At 34.1% G+C, this 18380-nt stretch overlaps 1 protein-coding gene and 1 pseudogene across 5 annotated transcripts in view; one reads left to right on the forward strand and one right to left on the reverse strand.

Moving 5' to 3' along the window:
* CDH8 (cadherin 8) overlaps positions 1–18380 on the forward strand; it is a 487537-nt gene that overhangs the window by 394471 nt on the left and 74686 nt on the right. For all 5 annotated transcript variants that reach the window (XM_007528643.3, XM_060185427.1, XM_060185429.1 and 2 more), the window contains one exon: positions 14117–14234. In XM_007528643.3, coding sequence (XP_007528705.1) covers positions 14117–14234 — 118 coding nt within the window. The remainder of the gene's footprint in view (positions 1–14116; positions 14235–18380) is intronic.
* Positions 14893–15613, reverse strand: LOC132536762 (large ribosomal subunit protein eL21-like; annotated as a pseudogene).

The following is an 18380-nucleotide window of genomic DNA, read 5'->3' on the forward strand; positions in this document are numbered from 1 at the left end:
TACTCACATACTCAGGAAAAACAAGGGTCAAAAACTAAATTAGCACTAAATTCATAATAATCTCAACATTTTCTTCAGTTAATACTTGCTTTACAATAGACTCAGAGAAAGAAGAGCAAGTCACCTTGAAATGACTAAGTTACCTGAAAGTACAGGCTTAAATCTAAACATATGTGAAAGAAGCTTCTTGGGAGATGGTGAAGCTAGTGATCATTATCAGTAATCAAGGACAAGTCATAAAATATAAAGAAAAAATCCTGAAAGTGGCAAGAGAAAAATCAAAGTCACATGCAGAGGAAATCGTTTATGATTATCTGAAGACTTCTCAACAGAAATTCTAAAAGTCAAAAAGAAAGGAATGACAAGATAAAAGTTTTCTGGCCTTATTATGTCCATAAAAAGTTTTTTAAAATATCTCAAAACATGAAAATCACTATAAACATATTGTTGATGTTCTACTATGCTTGACTCTCTCCTACTTTATTAGGCTCATGTAAAGAATAATAATAAAAACAACCATGTTCTTCCTCTCTAGAGATGTATCTCCTGTTCATAGTAAATCTCTGCTCAAATTGGCATAGGTACACTTTTAAAGTAGAATTAATACTCAGGTCTACTCCTAACATTTTTCATTTTAAGTGAAAGCTATCTCTTGAAATTTTTTTCCTTTAAGGGAACAACTACTACCTATGACATAGATCTATGATATAGATCATAGTTCATATTATACAAAATTAACACAATTCCTTTTTCTAGAATCCTAAATTATCTATTTCACACTCAAATGCCAATATAATATTTTATGATTGATCCTTTTAGTTTTTTTTATATGATTACATGTAACTTTAGTTTTCATACCTTAAGATGGTCATACACAGATTATTCAGCCCTAAGTTTAACAGGATGGATTTTTTTTCATTTGTTTTGTTTTATTTAGTATTGCCCTTCTAATATTTTTCTTTAATTTCTTTATTGGGGAATTAATGTTTTATATTCAATATAAATACAATAGTTTGTACATGTATAACATTTCCCAGTTTTCCATATAACAATACAACCCCCACTAGGTCCTCTGTCATCCTTCTTGGATCTGTATTCTCCCCCCACCCACCCAGAGTCTTTTACTTTGGTGCAATACGCCGATTCCAGTTCAGGTTCTACTTGTGTTTTCTCTTCTGATCTTGTTTTTCAACTTCTGCCTGAGAGTGAGATCATCCCATATTCAGGATGAATTTTTTTTAATCTCTGACTACTATATGGTATTCAAGGTAGACAAAAGTTACAGGTTTGGTGCTTTAAAAATTAATAAGTAAAACATGTGACTGGTAGTTTATGCACAAATAGAATGGCTGGATTTCAGTCATTAAACATTTTTTGAACACAAACAATATGGTAGAAATTATCTTGAAATTGAGAATTTAGTGGAAAATACCATAAGTACCAGTCCTTTCCCCTCATAGAGTTTTCTCTCTGACAAACACATAATAAAATTATGAACAATAGAACTGCAAGAAAATACCTCAAATACTATGAGGAGAAAGGAGAATGAAAAGATGAGGGGAAATGGAGTGATCCTATTAAAATAGGACAAAGTTCAACTGGGACAAGAATCATCTCTCAACTACTGAAAAGGAGTCAGCTGGGATTGTCTGAAGAGAATGGTAATCTGGCTGGACGGGTAGAGAAACAGGTAACATATGAAAATGAGTATCTTCTTTCATTATGCCATGCTCAGAAGCAAACAAACATGGAAGAGAAATAGAAAACTTCAGTGGTCAGTGTTGGCCAAGTGTCTGCTACAACTCTGTTCTGCATCTAATTTCCCTATTTAAAATATTCTAGGTTCTCTTTTTAAAGTTAAACTTTTGCCTACTGTAACCAGAATTAGGGTATTTTGCTCCAGATAATTTGGGGACTTGACTAAAAATAATAAAATTTCTAGGCATAAATCAAGGTATCATATTTAGTTTCCAAAAATAATTTTTGGTTTGAGAATTAGGTGACAGACTGCTTGAGATTTTTTTTTTCTTTTTTCATCCAAGATAAAGCTTCCTGATGCTATAAAAGAAAAATCTAGACAGTATAATTAAAAAGTGTATCTATAGAAGTATAACATGTTGCTTAGGATCAAGTTAGCTATGTCTGGCTTAGAGAAGCTCTTTGTTTTACCTCTTTAATTATACATTTCTCTAGGCAATACTTAGTGTTATATAGACTTTGTTTATCATGGAAATATTGTAGGCTCAAAATAAAATATAGCAGTCCATATTTCTGAACATATATAAAGTCTATGTTTGTTAGGTACTAATATTAACAAAATTTTTAAATATAGTCCTAACTTATTTCATTGAGCAATGGAAAATATTTCAGTAATTACTTTTTGAGATATTACCATGGAAACACTAGCTTTATTCAAAGACACACAGTGCAGAAGTTTCTCTTCACATTAAAAAAAAAAATTTACTAAACAATATTTACTCTGCGTATATAAGATACTAAGCATTGTTGTATGACCTAAGGAAAAAAGTTGTAAATGACTGGCACTTTTTTTTTTTTTTTTCTTGCCAGAGTTTCACTATTCTGGGCCAACTTTTCAGAAAGAAACCGTAGTACCTAAGTTTTCTCAGTGCCTTGAGATCCGGGCTCGAATCTGGGTCACTGATTTGAGAACAAGCATTCTTTCTTATAGAACCTAATGAAGGAAAGTGACTCTTTACACAGGAGAATGAATATGTAATATAAAATTTGAAGACTGGGTTGAAGGAAACAATGCGGTTTGACAGAGGAGGACATAGAAAAATTAAGAGATCTATTTTGAATAGTGTTGTTTGAATAGTGTTACTTAAAAAAAATGAATATCATTTCAGCTGAACCTGAAAAAGAAAAATGAAAAAAGGCTAGGCATAAGAGATTGGAAGCAGGAGTCTTCTGGCCAACAGAATAAGCTTCTGCCGAGATTCCCCAACAGAGAAAGGCCTTGGTTTAAAGACATGAAGAAGGGCCACCAAATTAAGCACACACATTACAGTGCAGAAAGACCCAGGTTCAAGCCCCTGGCCCCCACCTGCAGGGGGAAAGTTTCACAAGTGGTGAAGCAGGTCTGCAGGTGCCTTTCTGTCTCTCTTCCTCTCTATCTCCCTCTCCCCTCTCAAGTTTTCTGTTTCTAATAATAAACAAATAAAGTATTAAAAAAAGACCTGACATCTGTGTTTAAGTGTAATCATCAAATGTAGTAATACAACTGTAACAAAGAGAATGAGATTAAATACAAGTGGTATGTTTGGGTACAGTATATATACATTCACACATAGTTAGCCAGGAAGAACATTCACAAGGCTGTGATTGCAAAGACTATGACAGCACGGTCTAAGGTGGTGGCAGTGACAACGAAGGAGGTGAAATTAAAGTTGCATGCATATGTGAATGACAAAATATCATCAAGGATCTGATGTGTCATCATCCCTGTTTTGAAAGTATACAGATGAAGAGTTTTACGCTAAAAAAAGAATAACAGTGTATAAGACCACGAAAATTGACAAGCATGGGGTTCAAAATAGGTTCCTGAAGATGCCCAAGTCCCTTTACTTTCTGAATTTCACAGTGCTTACCAAGGTAGCAGAGATCTGAAATCTCACTGACTATGTGACACTTCTTTATAAAATAGTAATGAGGATAAGATCATGATCATGATTAAGTTTACTTAAAACAAATACTCTAGTGACCAGTAGCACATGGTACCCAAAGGCAGTTCATGAAATTTTGTGAGAAAAAATAAAACTTAGAAAGAAAATATTGTCCTATGATAAGTACCAGCAATGGATGAGTTTGTTACTTTATTTTTAAGTTTCTGTTGGTATTTTTTTTAATACTGTTAAGTCATGAAATGAAATTATGGCATTTTGTAGCATGAAACAATAAATATAGGAAATTTAATTTTAACTTTCTTACCAGAAGGTATATTTCAGGATCTATGTACATAAGAGGGAGACAGAATTGATTTTAAAATAGCTCAAATTGATGGCCTCAACAAAATACATGAAAAGTTTTCATTTTATTTGGATGGAACATAGGGGCAAATTATTAGAATACGTAAGATCTATTTGAATAAGACATTTCTAGAGAGCCAGTTATTAGTAGAATTAGGAATTTTAGAACAGAACTTGAAAAAAAAGATAGTGACTGGGAAAATAAGCTTAACTGGTAGAATGAAGGACTTGCTTGTTTGAGGTTCCTGATTCAATTCCTAGCACTACAGCACTACATGTAACAGTAATGTGCTAGCTCTCCCTCTCTTTTTTTTCTACTCATGTGGAATTCTCTCATATGTAACAAGTAAATGAATATCTTTAGAAATATAGTGTAATGTCTGAAACAATCTAGGTGGGAGCCAAAGCTCTATTAGCTTCATGACATACTCATATTTACATCTAGCTCACAAGTGTTCAGTGGATAACAGTAACCATTTTAGCATATATTTTAATGAGTCTCCGTCTGAAATGCAATATACACTCTAATAGTATTGTTTTAGTTTTTTTTCACAACAATGCCATATCATTGTGAGCTTTTATTTAAAGCAAAGCACTATAAATAATACCTAGATGGATTAATGGAACAGACAATAATGTATTTCTATGTATTGGAATAACACTTTCTCTGACAATATACAAGTTTGAAGGGAAGGCTTTTATTTTCTTCCTCCTCTTGTGAATTTATGAGTTAGTATAATAATTTATTCAAACATCAGGGACCAATTTAAAAGAAAACATACTAAGTCTTTGGAAATCTTGCTTATAGTCTTTCTATGCATTGGTTAAACCTCTTGTGGGATTTCAAATTCCAGTTGGGTCCTGGATTGAACCTGGGTTATACATAGCATGACAAAGCAAGGGAACTATCTAGGTAAGCTATTTTGCCTGCTCCACATGATACTTTTTTAAGTTAGGCTATACTGATGGGGAAAATGTGGCATAGGAAAACACCTGGGTAACAAGTTCTGGAGAGACTCTTCTTTTCTAACCCTTAACCTAAATGAATGAAGTAACCCACAGAAAAACAGGTATAAGGAACTGTTGACAGCTCTTGAGCATTTACAGACTTCTGTATTGTTTTATTTTTAACCTATAAGTTACTGAGTACTAATTCAGAATGGAAACAAGGTGTGCAAGTGTGTATGCTTGTTTCCATTTAACCATGTTGATGAGTGTGCCTTTCTGAGGAAGTAAAACAACACTAGAAAGTTGGAGACTTCAGGCTTCAGCTTTGTGCTAGTAACATAAATTGGATACCATATGACACCAAGAGGAACTGACATTTTACTGGAAGGGCAAAGAAGCAAATGGAAGCAGTATTATAATCACTTGCTATACAGAAACAACACCTTCACACAGGATAAAGTCTTAAAGGCCTTTAGAATTCAGAAGGAATTTTAAAGGATACTGTTTCTCAAAGTGAATGCCTCCAAAGATTTTCGTGGTACAACCTGGAGATTTATGTTGAGGTTGAGTGTGTGTGTGTGTGTAACAGCTGTAAAGCACTGAAATAAACAAGAAGAAAAGCATGAGGTTTTTCTGACTTTAAGATTCCATTTCATACATAAATGCATGTAAAACACTAAAAGACTGTGTTAATCTGTAGTATGTACCAAATGTGGTCTAATTATAAAATTCAAAAAATTTGAAAGATATATATATTATATATATTATATATATATATATATATATATATATATATATCCCTCCATATATATATATATATGGAGGGGTAAATGGAAACATGTTCCAGGAGGGAAGAAAAAGAAATGAATGTAATTTCAGTCTAGGAAATAATATTATAAAGAGTTATCAGGAAATATTACTACAGTGGAAGATGGAGAGGAGGTTAAGATTAAAAAGGGGAGTTGAGATTTGTAAGTTGAAAACTGATTTTTTTTACCCTACTGATGAGTTTTTCAAAACAGAATAACTGATAAATTAATTTTGACAGAAAATAATAATTAAAGAGCTATATATAACACAGATGAGATAGTCAAAGTAAAGAGCCAAGAGAAACTGAAAATTGAAACTGTATGTAAGTGTGGTCTTCACAAGTCCGTGCTTGGTTTAGATTATTTTACCTTAAATTAGTTTTAGCAAAGTAAAGGAGATGAAAAATATTGAAATTAAAGAAAATGTCAGATGTTCCACAGTAGATTAAAGGTACAACATCTACCCACAGAACAGGACTTGACTTACATATAAATTCTTGTCTACATCTTTTGGTTGAATTTCCTAATAGTTCACACTGCTAAAACACAGGCTCTGAATAACCACTTAGTTTTACTACTAGGATTTATGTTGGGTCTTGGTATCTGCACAACTCCACCATTTCTGGCATACTTTTCTTTTTTTCCTTTTTGACAGACAGAGAAGAAGAGAGACAGAGAGAAGGAAGAATTTAACAGTGCTTCATTACTTGTGAAGCTTTCCTATGCTGTTGGGAACCAAGAACTTGAAACTATGTCCTTACATGTGGGAATATGTTAACTCTATGCTGTTTGTGACCTTTCAGCACCCCCTCCCAATATTTTTTTGATTGACATTACTGTGGCTTCACCACTATGGAGTGATTTTTTTTTCAGATAGAAACAGAGACAGAAGGAAAAATACCACAACAGCAGTGTCCTCCAATGTGTTGGGTGCCACACTCTACTCTGATTATACATTAGTCAGAGCAGGCACACTACCCAGATAAGCTATTGTGCTGAGCCCACCTAACTTTTTTTTTTAAGATGAAGGGATGGATATATATATATGTAAAAATACATCATGGGAAAACATTTGGGTAAGAATATATGAAGTATGCTATGTTTGAAATATTCTACAGTTTTGAAATGAGTGAAAATAATCAGATCGTACATGGTATTTAATATGACTTCTCAAACGTGTTTAATTCCTTTTTAAATTAAACATCAGTGTTACTAAGATTTCTTTGTGCATAACTTCATTTTTTCAAAGATTCTTATTTTGCAGCATGATTCTTAACTTGATTGTCTTGTTTTCATTCTCAATTGAAAATTGCTGCCTTAAGAATAAGAAGATAGTTAATAATATTGGGATTTTTTTCCTTGTTGGGCAGTTAATGAATTATAGTTGCTGACACACATGGGTTCAATCTCTCATCTCTTCATGACAGGTGTCTGCAAAACACATTCCAGATTTATATCCCTTTTTGCCATTATCGATTAGGATCCCAAAGCCCCACCATCCTTCTCTTCCTGGAACCCTTCCCAGAGTCTCTTTGTTGCAATACAACAAAGCCAGTCCAAGTTTGGCTTTTAGTTTTCCCATTCTGTTCTAGTTTCTCAAGTTCCACCTATGAGTGAGATCATCTGGAATTTAGCCTTGTCTCTCAGGACAGTTAATAACAACAATTGACCAAAAAATAATAATAAAACTAAAAAATTATGCCGTCCTTTCTCCACAACCTTTGACTTTCTCCTCTCCTTAGTCTCTCTTTTGTCTAACACTTTCCAGTTCATATCACTACAGAAAGATTTGCCAAAAAAAAAAAAAAATTCTAGCTGTGAAAGTGTCCTTATGCTGTGAGTACAGACATTAGATTATCATCACTGTGTGTTCCTAGAGAGTATAGTCCAGAAGTCTCAGGAAACATTCCATAAACTGCAACCAAATATTCTTTTTTCACTATGTCCACACCCAGACTTCATTTATCAATTTTCATTTTGCTGTGCTATCAGTCAGGATCAACAGGACACTTTATGCTCCACAAAGGAAAGTATAGACCAAAAAAAATAGGTGGGTTCACTTTTATGCATGCTTCAAAATACATCTCAGTTTAACCAAAACACATGTGCAGAATGTATGGATGCCAAGCCAATTTTGAGATACCTTAACATACCAGGTTGAAGTACATAGGCATTTTTTTAACCAGATCTTGCTGGGATCAAATGTTATATAATCTTTGAAACACTAGGGTTCTGGGGGCCAGATGGTGGTGCACCTGGTAGAGTGTATATGCTACAATGTACAAGGAGCCAGGTTCAAGCCCATGGTACCCACCTGCATGGGGAAAGCTTTGTGAGTGGTGAAGCAGTGTCACAGATCTCTCTCTCCCCCTCTCCCACCCCCTTTCCTCTCTATTTTGGCTGTCTCTATCCATTAGATAAATATATTTTTGAAAAAATAAAAGGAATAATTTAAAAATAAGAAACACTAGAGTTCTGATAAGCCTCTTCATTCTAACTACTCAAGGCAAAATAAAAATAGGTGATGACAAAGTGTTCCTGACATTATGTACTCATTCACTTATTCATCTAGATAATACTTATAGAATAGTTGGTGGTGCCCCTGGTTAAGTGCACACATTCTTGTGCTCAAGAACCCAGGTTCAAGCCCCCTAGTTCCCACCTACAGGGAAATAACTAACTTCATAATTAGTGAAGCAGGGCTGCTGCAGGTGTCTCTCCTTCCCTCTTTCAACCCAAATTCCAATTTTTCTCTTCTTCTCTGTTTCTATCCAATAGCAAATAAATAAAAAGATCTAAAAAAATCACCATAGTGGATATATATATATATATATATATATATATATATATATATACATATATATATATTATAGTTGTCTGCCATATATCTGTTATATGACCACTGAAGAGGAGAGAAAATCCAGTGTATTATTTATTATGGTGCCTGACACTTAAGAGCACATTAATGAACACTATCAACAGGAACTCATAAAGGACATTCTGATAGATACCATGGTAGTTTTATGGCCATTAACAAATAGGTCTTCAGAACCATGTGTGGCAGCTCAGGAGATGGCTACTAAAGCTTGGGACTTGCACACAAAAGGTCTCTAGAATCCCAGATGCCAGAAAGAATCCCTTTCTTTCTCATTGATAAATAAGACTTTAAAAATGAAACATCAGTTTGTTGGCTTTTTGCCTTTAAAACTTAATAATGGAAATCTTGTTTTATAAAAAGAGAAAAGCACAAAAATTAATAATGGTTGTAATACCCTACTGCTAGTAAATGTTTTGAGTTAATACAAATTATTTACACCATAGTCAAAGCCTGATAAATTTATCAATAAAAACTACCTAATTTAGAACTAATGATGAATAGTGAAGAGTTGTAAAAAGTCAGAGTTATCATATGGTCTCACAATTCTCAGATTTTTATTTTTCAGTTTCACCTTAGCAAAGCAATTCGGTTTCACATCAGTAGTCTCAAGAAACAGAAAAGAATCAGAAAAAGAAAAGAAAAAGAAAAAAATCTAGGCATGGTTCTGTGAGTCAATTCTTATATCATCTTGTTAATTCAATTCAGATAGGCTTTGTTTTTGATAGAGATATATATTAACTTTTCTGAAGTTAATTTACAACCATCTGTATAAAACGTATATATAAAACATATAATATGCATACATATATGCATGTTTTTTTCCCCAGAGCTGAGACCTGATTTCAGCATATTGAACTGCTTGTCATTCAATAAAGAGACAGAAAGAGGGGGCATTATAGCACCAGAACTTCCTTTGGTACCATAATACTTTACAGGTGGTGCTGGGGTTCAAACCTGGATCAGACACAAGGCAAGACATATGCCCTATAGTGAAATCTCTTTAGTCCTCCACAATAAAGTATTAAACATTAGATTTTTCACTTGAATACTGACTTTATAAGTAGGAAGAGTAATATCTACATGTGCCTCAGGAGGTTGATAAGTATGATATCCTGAATTTAATCCCTTGCTGTCATATGCCAAAGTGACACTCTGATTTTCTCTCCCTCTTTTGCTCTTTCTCATTAATAAATGTCTTTAAAAAATGAAGGGAAATATTAAAACATAATTCTATTCCTAAACACATACTACCTCTCCAAAATTTTTATATTCTTTGCATGAAATAGTTGTCCAATCTGGAAGAAATCCAAATGTCCAACATCAGATGAGTGGAAAAGGAAAAAAAAACCTGTTGTATATGTATGAATATGTATATGTATATATACAATGGAATGCTACTCATCTGTTAAAAAAATAATGAAAGGTGTCTCCTTCTCATCCACTTAGATGGAACTTGAAGACATCATATAGAGAAGATAAGCAAAAAAGAACAGGATGATCTCACTTATTAGTAGGACTTACTAAAGTAGGAATGGGGGAAGGAGAGACAGTATGTTGCATGAAAGCAAAGGACTCTGGGAAAGGAGGGTGAGGGATGAGAGAAAGAAAATTTTGGGGACTTGGTACATAATGAAATTGTATGCATATGTCAATGAACGCACTATACAGCATTAATTCCCTCAATTAAAAAAAGAAAAATTAATATCTTAGTAGCTCATAGTGGAATATATATGCAGTTTTCCTTTGCCAACTTACTTATATGTCTACAAAATTTGCTTGTGTGAAGGTGCACTTCTCTGAATAGATCTGCTATTTTTCTTTCAATGAATGAGGTAAATGTATTTAGTTGTTATTAAGTCAGTGGAATTTTCAACCTTTTAATATGGGTATCTTAATGAATTTAATAGTATGGAATCTTTGAAGTGATTTTCCTAGCATCTTCTTTTAGTAACCAAATAGTGGTCATTTGTAGTAAAATAAAATGAAATGTCAAAAATTATTTAAGCCAAAGTCTTTAGTATATCCAATTCATAGGCTATTTGGAATTTCATTTAAAAATTTACCATTTCATCATTTTTGTCTAACATATCATGGATGGAACTTCATGTGAGCATGACAATATAAGTTGTTCACATGATAGAAAGGAAAGCCATTGGAAAGTAGTATACTAGGTATAGGTGTGACTTAGAAAGGAAAAGAAGGCAGGGGTATGAAAAAAATGGTCAAACATATAAATAGATGATAGATTGATAGACAACAGACAAACAGTCACAGAAATAATAGTCAGCCTATATCTGTGACCTTGGGAGAACCACTGTAGTTTCCAATGACGGGAATGGGGACACAGAACACTGGTGGTGGTAATGGTATGGTATTGTACCTCTGTTATCTTGTAAACCAATATTAAATCACTAATAAAAATGAGAATTAAAAAATAAATAAATTGACCTAATGAATAATAATGAGGAATCTATGAGCACCAATCTTCTCCCTTGGCTCAAAACAATGGTCCTCAGGTTTAAGCAGGCACTGGAATCATCTGAAAGACTATTTAATATGCAGATTTCTGGGTTCCACCTCAAGCCTTCCTGGTTCAATAGGTTTAAGTACTTGCATACCTAATAGAGTTCCTGGCTTAAGTAAGTGGTGGGAAACCATTCACTGCAGATAAATTGTTTAGACCAAACTGCTGAGATATGATGTGGCAGGTAATTTATGCTCCTTTACTTAAGGTAAGCTAAATTATAACATCCTTCCTTGTGGCATGATCAAGTAACTTATATAAATGTACTGGCCAGCAAGTATGAGTCTTTACATGCAGATTACAGTAGTAAGAATAGTACTACTTATAGGAGCTCTGTCTGCTCACTGTACTATTGGAATGTAATTTGGAATGACTGAGTTCCACTCTAGAATATCAAATAATTGTTTCAATTCTCCTCTGCCACAAGTATTCATACACTTCAAGAATTACTTCCTTGGGACTGGGTGGTGACACACCTGGTTAAACACACGTTACATACAATGTGCAAGGACCTGGGTTCAAGACCCTGGTCCCCACTTGCAGGGGGGGAATGTTTTGTGACTGGTGAAGCAGTGTTGCAGGTATCTCTCTGTCCCTCCTCTCTCAACATACCACCCCCTTCCCTCTCAATTTCTGGCTATCTCTATCCAATAAATAAATAAAGAGAATAAAAATAAAAAAAGAAAAAATAATTACTTCCTCAACAGGTGTACCTGGGTGTAGAATTCTTTTAGAAACCAAATTATGAAAGAGACTGGAATGCAACATTAACTCAAGGGAACTTTTCCTCTCCTCTGTCCGAAATAGCACTCTTAACAAATTACACATTAAATAATTCTATGTGTAACCTGTCCTTAAAAGGGTCTTATGTATTTCTCAGTGTCTCCTTTTGTATTTTCATTATTATAAAACATGAACCTCAAGACCTCTCTCTACCTAAAATACCAAAACAAATATGTCAGATATTTAAAGATAGTAAATACAATTGCATTCCTGTCTAATCTAATGTGGTTGGGGTACTGTTTGGACAACATAAAGCCATTACATACATCAAAATACTATGTCATGGACAAATGATAGTGACCCTAAAGAAAAAAAATCAACAATGCAAATAATTATGATTGATTGACTTTCATGCAACATTTACAAGGGACCAAACATTACATTGATGTTATTGATATTATATTAGTAGTCAAAACAACATAACAAGGACAGGCACACCTTATTTGTAATTTAGGGAGACAAGGTAACTTGAGCTTCTAGAGGAGTTCAATAACTCCCTCAGTATCTAGCAGTGAATAAAGTATGAAACTATGAATTGTATCAAAGTAACATTATTTCCGAGTCTGTCACTTTCACTGTTTAAGCCACAAGTTATATTTTGTACTATTTTCTTATTATTGTTGTCATTCAAGCTAAGTACAATTATTGGAAAATTTGCAAGGCTCTTAACAAAGATAAAACACTTAAAAAGTATGAACAAGTTCTGTTTTCTAAAGGGTGAGGAAGGAGCTGAATAGGTGGTTCAATAGTAGAGCATCTACCTTGCATACGTGGAATCTGGGGCTCAGTCCCTGATATCATATGAGAGCAACAAAAAGAATGCCCTGGATGGCAAAGCAGTACTTTGCACTCTGTCTCATAAGAGGTTCAGTAGAAGAGAGAATGCCTAAGGTCCTGAGTTCAACCATCACCACTCCATAAAAATAGAAAACTAAAAGCTGAGCCAGTGACTTCATGTATGCCTCATATAATGTTAACATCCTGCTCATCATACAGCTTTTGTTTCCTACAATGAAAAGTCCTGTAGGTTCTAAAAGAGTTTTTGAATGTGGTTCTCACATTAGGTTAGTTGATAAGTTATAGTGCAATTATATTCCGTTCTTAAAAAGAAGTGGTATGTTTTTATTCTCCCCTCTCAGTAAAATTGACAAAATTGAATAGGGCATAATTGCTCAAGCGATCATATTCATCACCATCATTACATTCTCTCAATTTCATAAACCTGAGAGCATTTCTTTGTTAATTTTTTTATGATAAATCTAACATCACTTTGACTGTCATGCTACATTGGCATATTTTTTTTTTGTAGAAATCACCCTGCAGTTTTCTTACAATGAAAGTACAAGCTATAATTTTACTACACTAGCTATTGCCTACTGTTTCATTTTGAAGTGATTAATATCAAAGACTCATAAATATGAATTATTAAGCTAATTCTACGACATCCCAAGAAACAACTTAGCACTAATTTAATGCAGCTTTGCAAATGAAATGAGCACATTCAACCAGCACCAATTCCAAGTATGTGTATCTATCCAAACAGTTCTCTGCACAGTAGTAATTATTTTAATCCCTTTAATTTATTCATCTCAGGATACACTTCAAAGCATTGTTTGCATGTGTGATCCACTAGTTTTAAAAACAGTATTCTTTATTGGGAGGGTACAGATGCAACTCATCAGAAAGGCTTGCTGTGGTGATGTTTGTGCCGAGGAACATTCTATTTGGCAAACACTTGTAACCTTATCAGTGAAATAAAAGGGTTGTGAGGATTCAAGATTTAAACCTTTACCCCTATAATCCTCCCAAGAGCCACGCTACAATCACTGTAACAATTCCAAATCTCATTCTAGATGCCCGTATATACTCAAATTGGAAAGAAAGCTGTAATTACCCAGTGGAATTTCCAAATACCCTTAAATTTGCTATTTCAAGCCACAGACACCAAGTGGAAACAAAGGTAATGACCTTAATTTTCATCAACTTATCAAGGCTGAGGTTTTAAAGTGGTGAATGTTTCTCCTTATTCTTGGCACAAACCACCAATGACAACTTACAGAAACTGAAAAAGATTTCTTGCACCAAAGTATCAGATCACTGAAGGGAGGTCACTGAATTTTTTTTTTTTTTAGGTAGTTTGATTCCTCTGATGTCACCAGGAATGCTGATGTCAAGTTTTATGTTACAGGTCATTCAAACAGTGAGTGCCATGGACAAAGATGATCCCAAAAATGGACATTACTTCTTATACAGTCTTCTTCCAGAAATGGTCAACAATCCGAACTTTACCATCAAGAAAAATGAAGGTAATTTAGCACTGTGAAACAGGATAAACTATAAACTGGAAATTCTTATGTGGTTTGATAATTTGACTAAACCTAGCTATGAAATTATTTTCACCCATGAAAAGTTGAAATCAATCTACTAGCATGGCAATTACCATCATTTCTTCTTTATAATATTGAAACAATAGCTAAGAAAATTGTTACTGGGAAAGTTAATTTATCCCAGGGGATACTCCAATCACCCTACTTTGCAAAGGAACCATAAGATTTAACCCCAGAGCAAATTCCAGGAATATTGAGACATTGAAATAGCTGTTAAAGGAGGTGCTGGATTACATTTTGTAGTTGTTAAATTTTAATTTAATGTTGACCAAGTCTTTAGGGAAAGCCTATTCTAATTTTGCCTGGTTTGTGGGTACACTTTAGAGCTATTTGTTTGAAGCCTATTCCAACTTTGACAACAGCAATTAGATAAGAAAATCCTTCTTGAAGGGCACTCCTTATCAGTGCTATTTTGGAGTTAATATGAACTGGTTTTATTGTTAAGTCTTTCACTTACAGAGAATACTTAGTCCATTTCATTACTTCTTGAAAACCAACCTTGGATTAACTTTTTTTCTCTCTTAATTACTATCTATTATGTATAAAGGTCATAGGTTATTAATTTTTTATAGTTATGATATTTCATTAAGTTTTTATATTGATCATGCCATGAATTCAAAGGGAATGGGTTCCAGCAGCTCTGGTTCCTTTCCATTGGTTCTCACAAAGTATGCTTCTCTGGGTGGAGCAGGCTGGTGCTTCAGTTGAACCCAAGTCCCCTTCTCTTTGGCTTCCCTTTTATCTTATCATTTTCCTTCACACATTTCAAGAAGCTGTCTCTGCTCTTAGAGTGCTTAATATGCTCAATATGAACATTAATTCTCTTGGCATGAATCTTGCCCTTTACTTGTTTGTTTACAACAATACCAACAGCATGCTGGCTAACATTATGTAGACTCTTCCTGTTTTGCCATGGTAACATTTGTGGGACATTCCTTTTTGAACAGTACCCATTCCCTTTATATCTACGATATCACCTTTGTTATAAATCCGCATATATGTGGTCAAAGGAACAACTCCATGTTTTCTGAAAAGGCCTAGAGAATATATAGCGGGTGCCTCTCCTCTTTCCCTTTGTGATAGTCATTTTGGTGATTTACTAAAAGATGGATGCTCCAGCTGAAAGGAAGAAAATTTTTTTTTAGTCTATCTCATCTATACCTTTTTGTTTCCAATGCTGCTCTATATTTAACAAGGATTCTTTTCTATTTATTTATTTATTTATTTATTTTCCCTTTTGTTGCCCTTGTTTTTTATTGTTGTTGTAGTTATTATTGTTGTTGTTACTGATGTCATCGTTGTTAGATAGGACAGAGAGAAATGGAAAAAAGAGGGGAAGACAGAGAGGGGGGAGCCAGAGTCTTGAACCAGGATCCTTACACAGGTCCTTGTGCTTTGTGCCATGTGTGCTTAATTAACAAAGATTCTTAATTATTTTGTCTCAGATGTATTTAAATCTTAATTTCAGCTGTTTCAAAAATATTAGAAAAATAAATGCATTGTCTCAGTCTGTCTTCTAGTTTTATGATAGGCATTTGTTTAGATCTCTGAATATTCTATATAATAGTAATACTCAAGAAGAAGAGTAAAAAATGGTGAATTACTTGTTGAATTACTTGCTGTACTTTATTCTAAGGACTTAGTGGCTTTTGATAAAGCTTTCTCCTTAAAATAGCATTTTATGTTTCTTGCTAAATATATAATTTTACTTAGTTCTTTGGGATTGCTTCGATAAAAGCAAATATATCACAGGAAGGAAAGGAAAGCAGAAAGTCATCACATTGATGGTTCTTGTTTGGCTGATTTACACTCTTGTAAACACTAGATAGAGAAAATCCTGCTCGTCATCTTCAATATCAGAGTATTTATTTGCTAGCCTCCCCTCATTAAGAATTCTAATCCAAGCACATTGTCTTTTTGTTCTGATTATGCTAAGATTCATTATTTTCCCCTTGCGGAAGTCACATAAATATGTCTAAGATGAAATCATGCTCAGAAATCCCAAATTGAGCTGAAAATTTTTGTAAATGTAGTTCATACTTATTTTGAGCTAATTAATTAATAAACCTAGGTCACTATTCTTGTATATAAGGTACTGTACAATTGAAAAAAAATCTCTGTAAGGAAATGTCTTCCTTTTCTAAAGTTTCTAAACTATTTGGCATTTTCTGTGCATCTTGCAGTTTCAGTACACAGCTGTTTAAGGCTTGACTCACAGAAGGCATCACATAAGCATGTTGAGTGTTGAGTGCAGACAAAGTATAGTTTTGTACTATATTAATTATGCTCTAAACCTTAATCAGAGGAGATCTTACCAGTATAATGAGTGAACTTCACTCATTTATTAATAATTCTGGGAATTCAGAAACATAAAGTCGTATAGTTAGAAAACCTCTTTCTGGGGAGCCAGGTGGTGGGTGGCACAGTGGGTTAAGCATACATGGTGCAAAGCACAAGGACTGGTGTAAGGATCCTGGTTTGAGCCCCGAGCTCCCCACCTACAGAGGGGTCGCTTCACAGGCAGTGAAGCAGGTCTGTAGGTGTCTATCTTTCTCTCCCCTCTCTGTCTTCCCCTCCTCTCACGATTTCTTTCTGTCCTATCCAACAACAATGACAGCAATTACAACAATGATAACAATGAAGATAAACAGCAAGGGCAACAAAAGGGAAAAAATGTAAAAATTTAAAAAAGAAAGAAAACCTCTCTGTGTCCTATCACATATTTAAATTAAACCTGTAATCAAGCATTTACTAAACTTAATCTTAGTTAAAAGGCCTAGAAACCATGCATTTGCATACTTTTTTTTTTTTTTAGTATCCCCATCAGGGGTATTACTGGAGCTTGGTGCCAGCACTATGAGTCCATTGCTTTCAAAGGCTGATTTTTACTTCTGTTTTATTTGATGGGACAAAGAAAAATTGAGAGGAATGAGAGACATCTGTATCCCTGCTTCACTGCTCATGAAGCATGCCACATAAAGGTGGGGAGTGGGGACTCAAGCGCAGGTCATTGCTCAACCAGGTGCACCACAGCCAAGCCTCCTATACTGTGGTATTTAAGGACATGGAGATTTATCTGTTTTCTTATGAAACTTGAAAATACCTGTTACAGTTCTGAGCCCAAGTGGTGTGTGTGTGTGTGTGTGTGTGTGTGTGTGTGTGTGTGTGTGTGTGTGTGTGTGTATCAGAGAGAGAGAGAGAGAGAGGTGGAAAGAGAGAGGAGTAGATAGATATGGGGGTGGTGAAGGAGGATAATTGAGAGATAAACTATTTTGAGTATTTCAAAGTGACTCCAGGAAAGTGAACATTCAGTGTGACACAGTTATTCACTCTAAATTTTGTTTACTGTGTACTTACTATGTAATTTATTATTCCAACTGCAACTTTTTAAAAGCACCAGTGGTTGCCATATATATATCCATAAACCATAAACCAGGACTGTCTTAATGAAATTAGGGCATATGTTCACTGTGATTTTGTATTTAGGATTCAAATATTCATCATATCCATAGGATAAATCATGAGCCCACAGATCTTTGGAATAGACATGCCAAGTTTATACTTTAGCTCCCTTTTCCTTGATCATAAATTCATAGGTTTTTACCCCCAAAGCTCACTACATCTTTGGCATTAGAGTTACTATGAAAATAGAAAAAAAATCTTAATATGTAGAAATAATTAAAGTAATAGAAGGAAGTCATATTTTAAATGTTGGTTATGTAAGTAACTAAATAACTGTTGAAGCCTGTTTTTGTTGTTTTTCATGACAGAATGCAGACACAACAAAAATTTCATGTTACTTATATTAAACCTATGCCATATTTTGTTTCAAACATGGCAAAAAATCATATTTCACACTAAAAATAATATTTCACTATCACACTTAATTTTTCTTTCATATGATAGAGTTTAAGATTATTGGTAGCTAATGCTCTATCACTGAAAGCATCATGATTTACAGGTTTTAGCCCATCAGATGAAAGTTATGATTTTGAAGTAGCTCGTTGGTTATTCAAATCCGTAAATGATGGGTGGATGACCTGCTTCCTATTAAATCATATCTTT

This window comes from Erinaceus europaeus, chromosome 2 (assembly GCF_950295315.1).
Source record: "Erinaceus europaeus chromosome 2, mEriEur2.1, whole genome shotgun sequence".
Taxonomy (NCBI): domain Eukaryota; kingdom Metazoa; phylum Chordata; class Mammalia; order Eulipotyphla; family Erinaceidae; genus Erinaceus; species Erinaceus europaeus.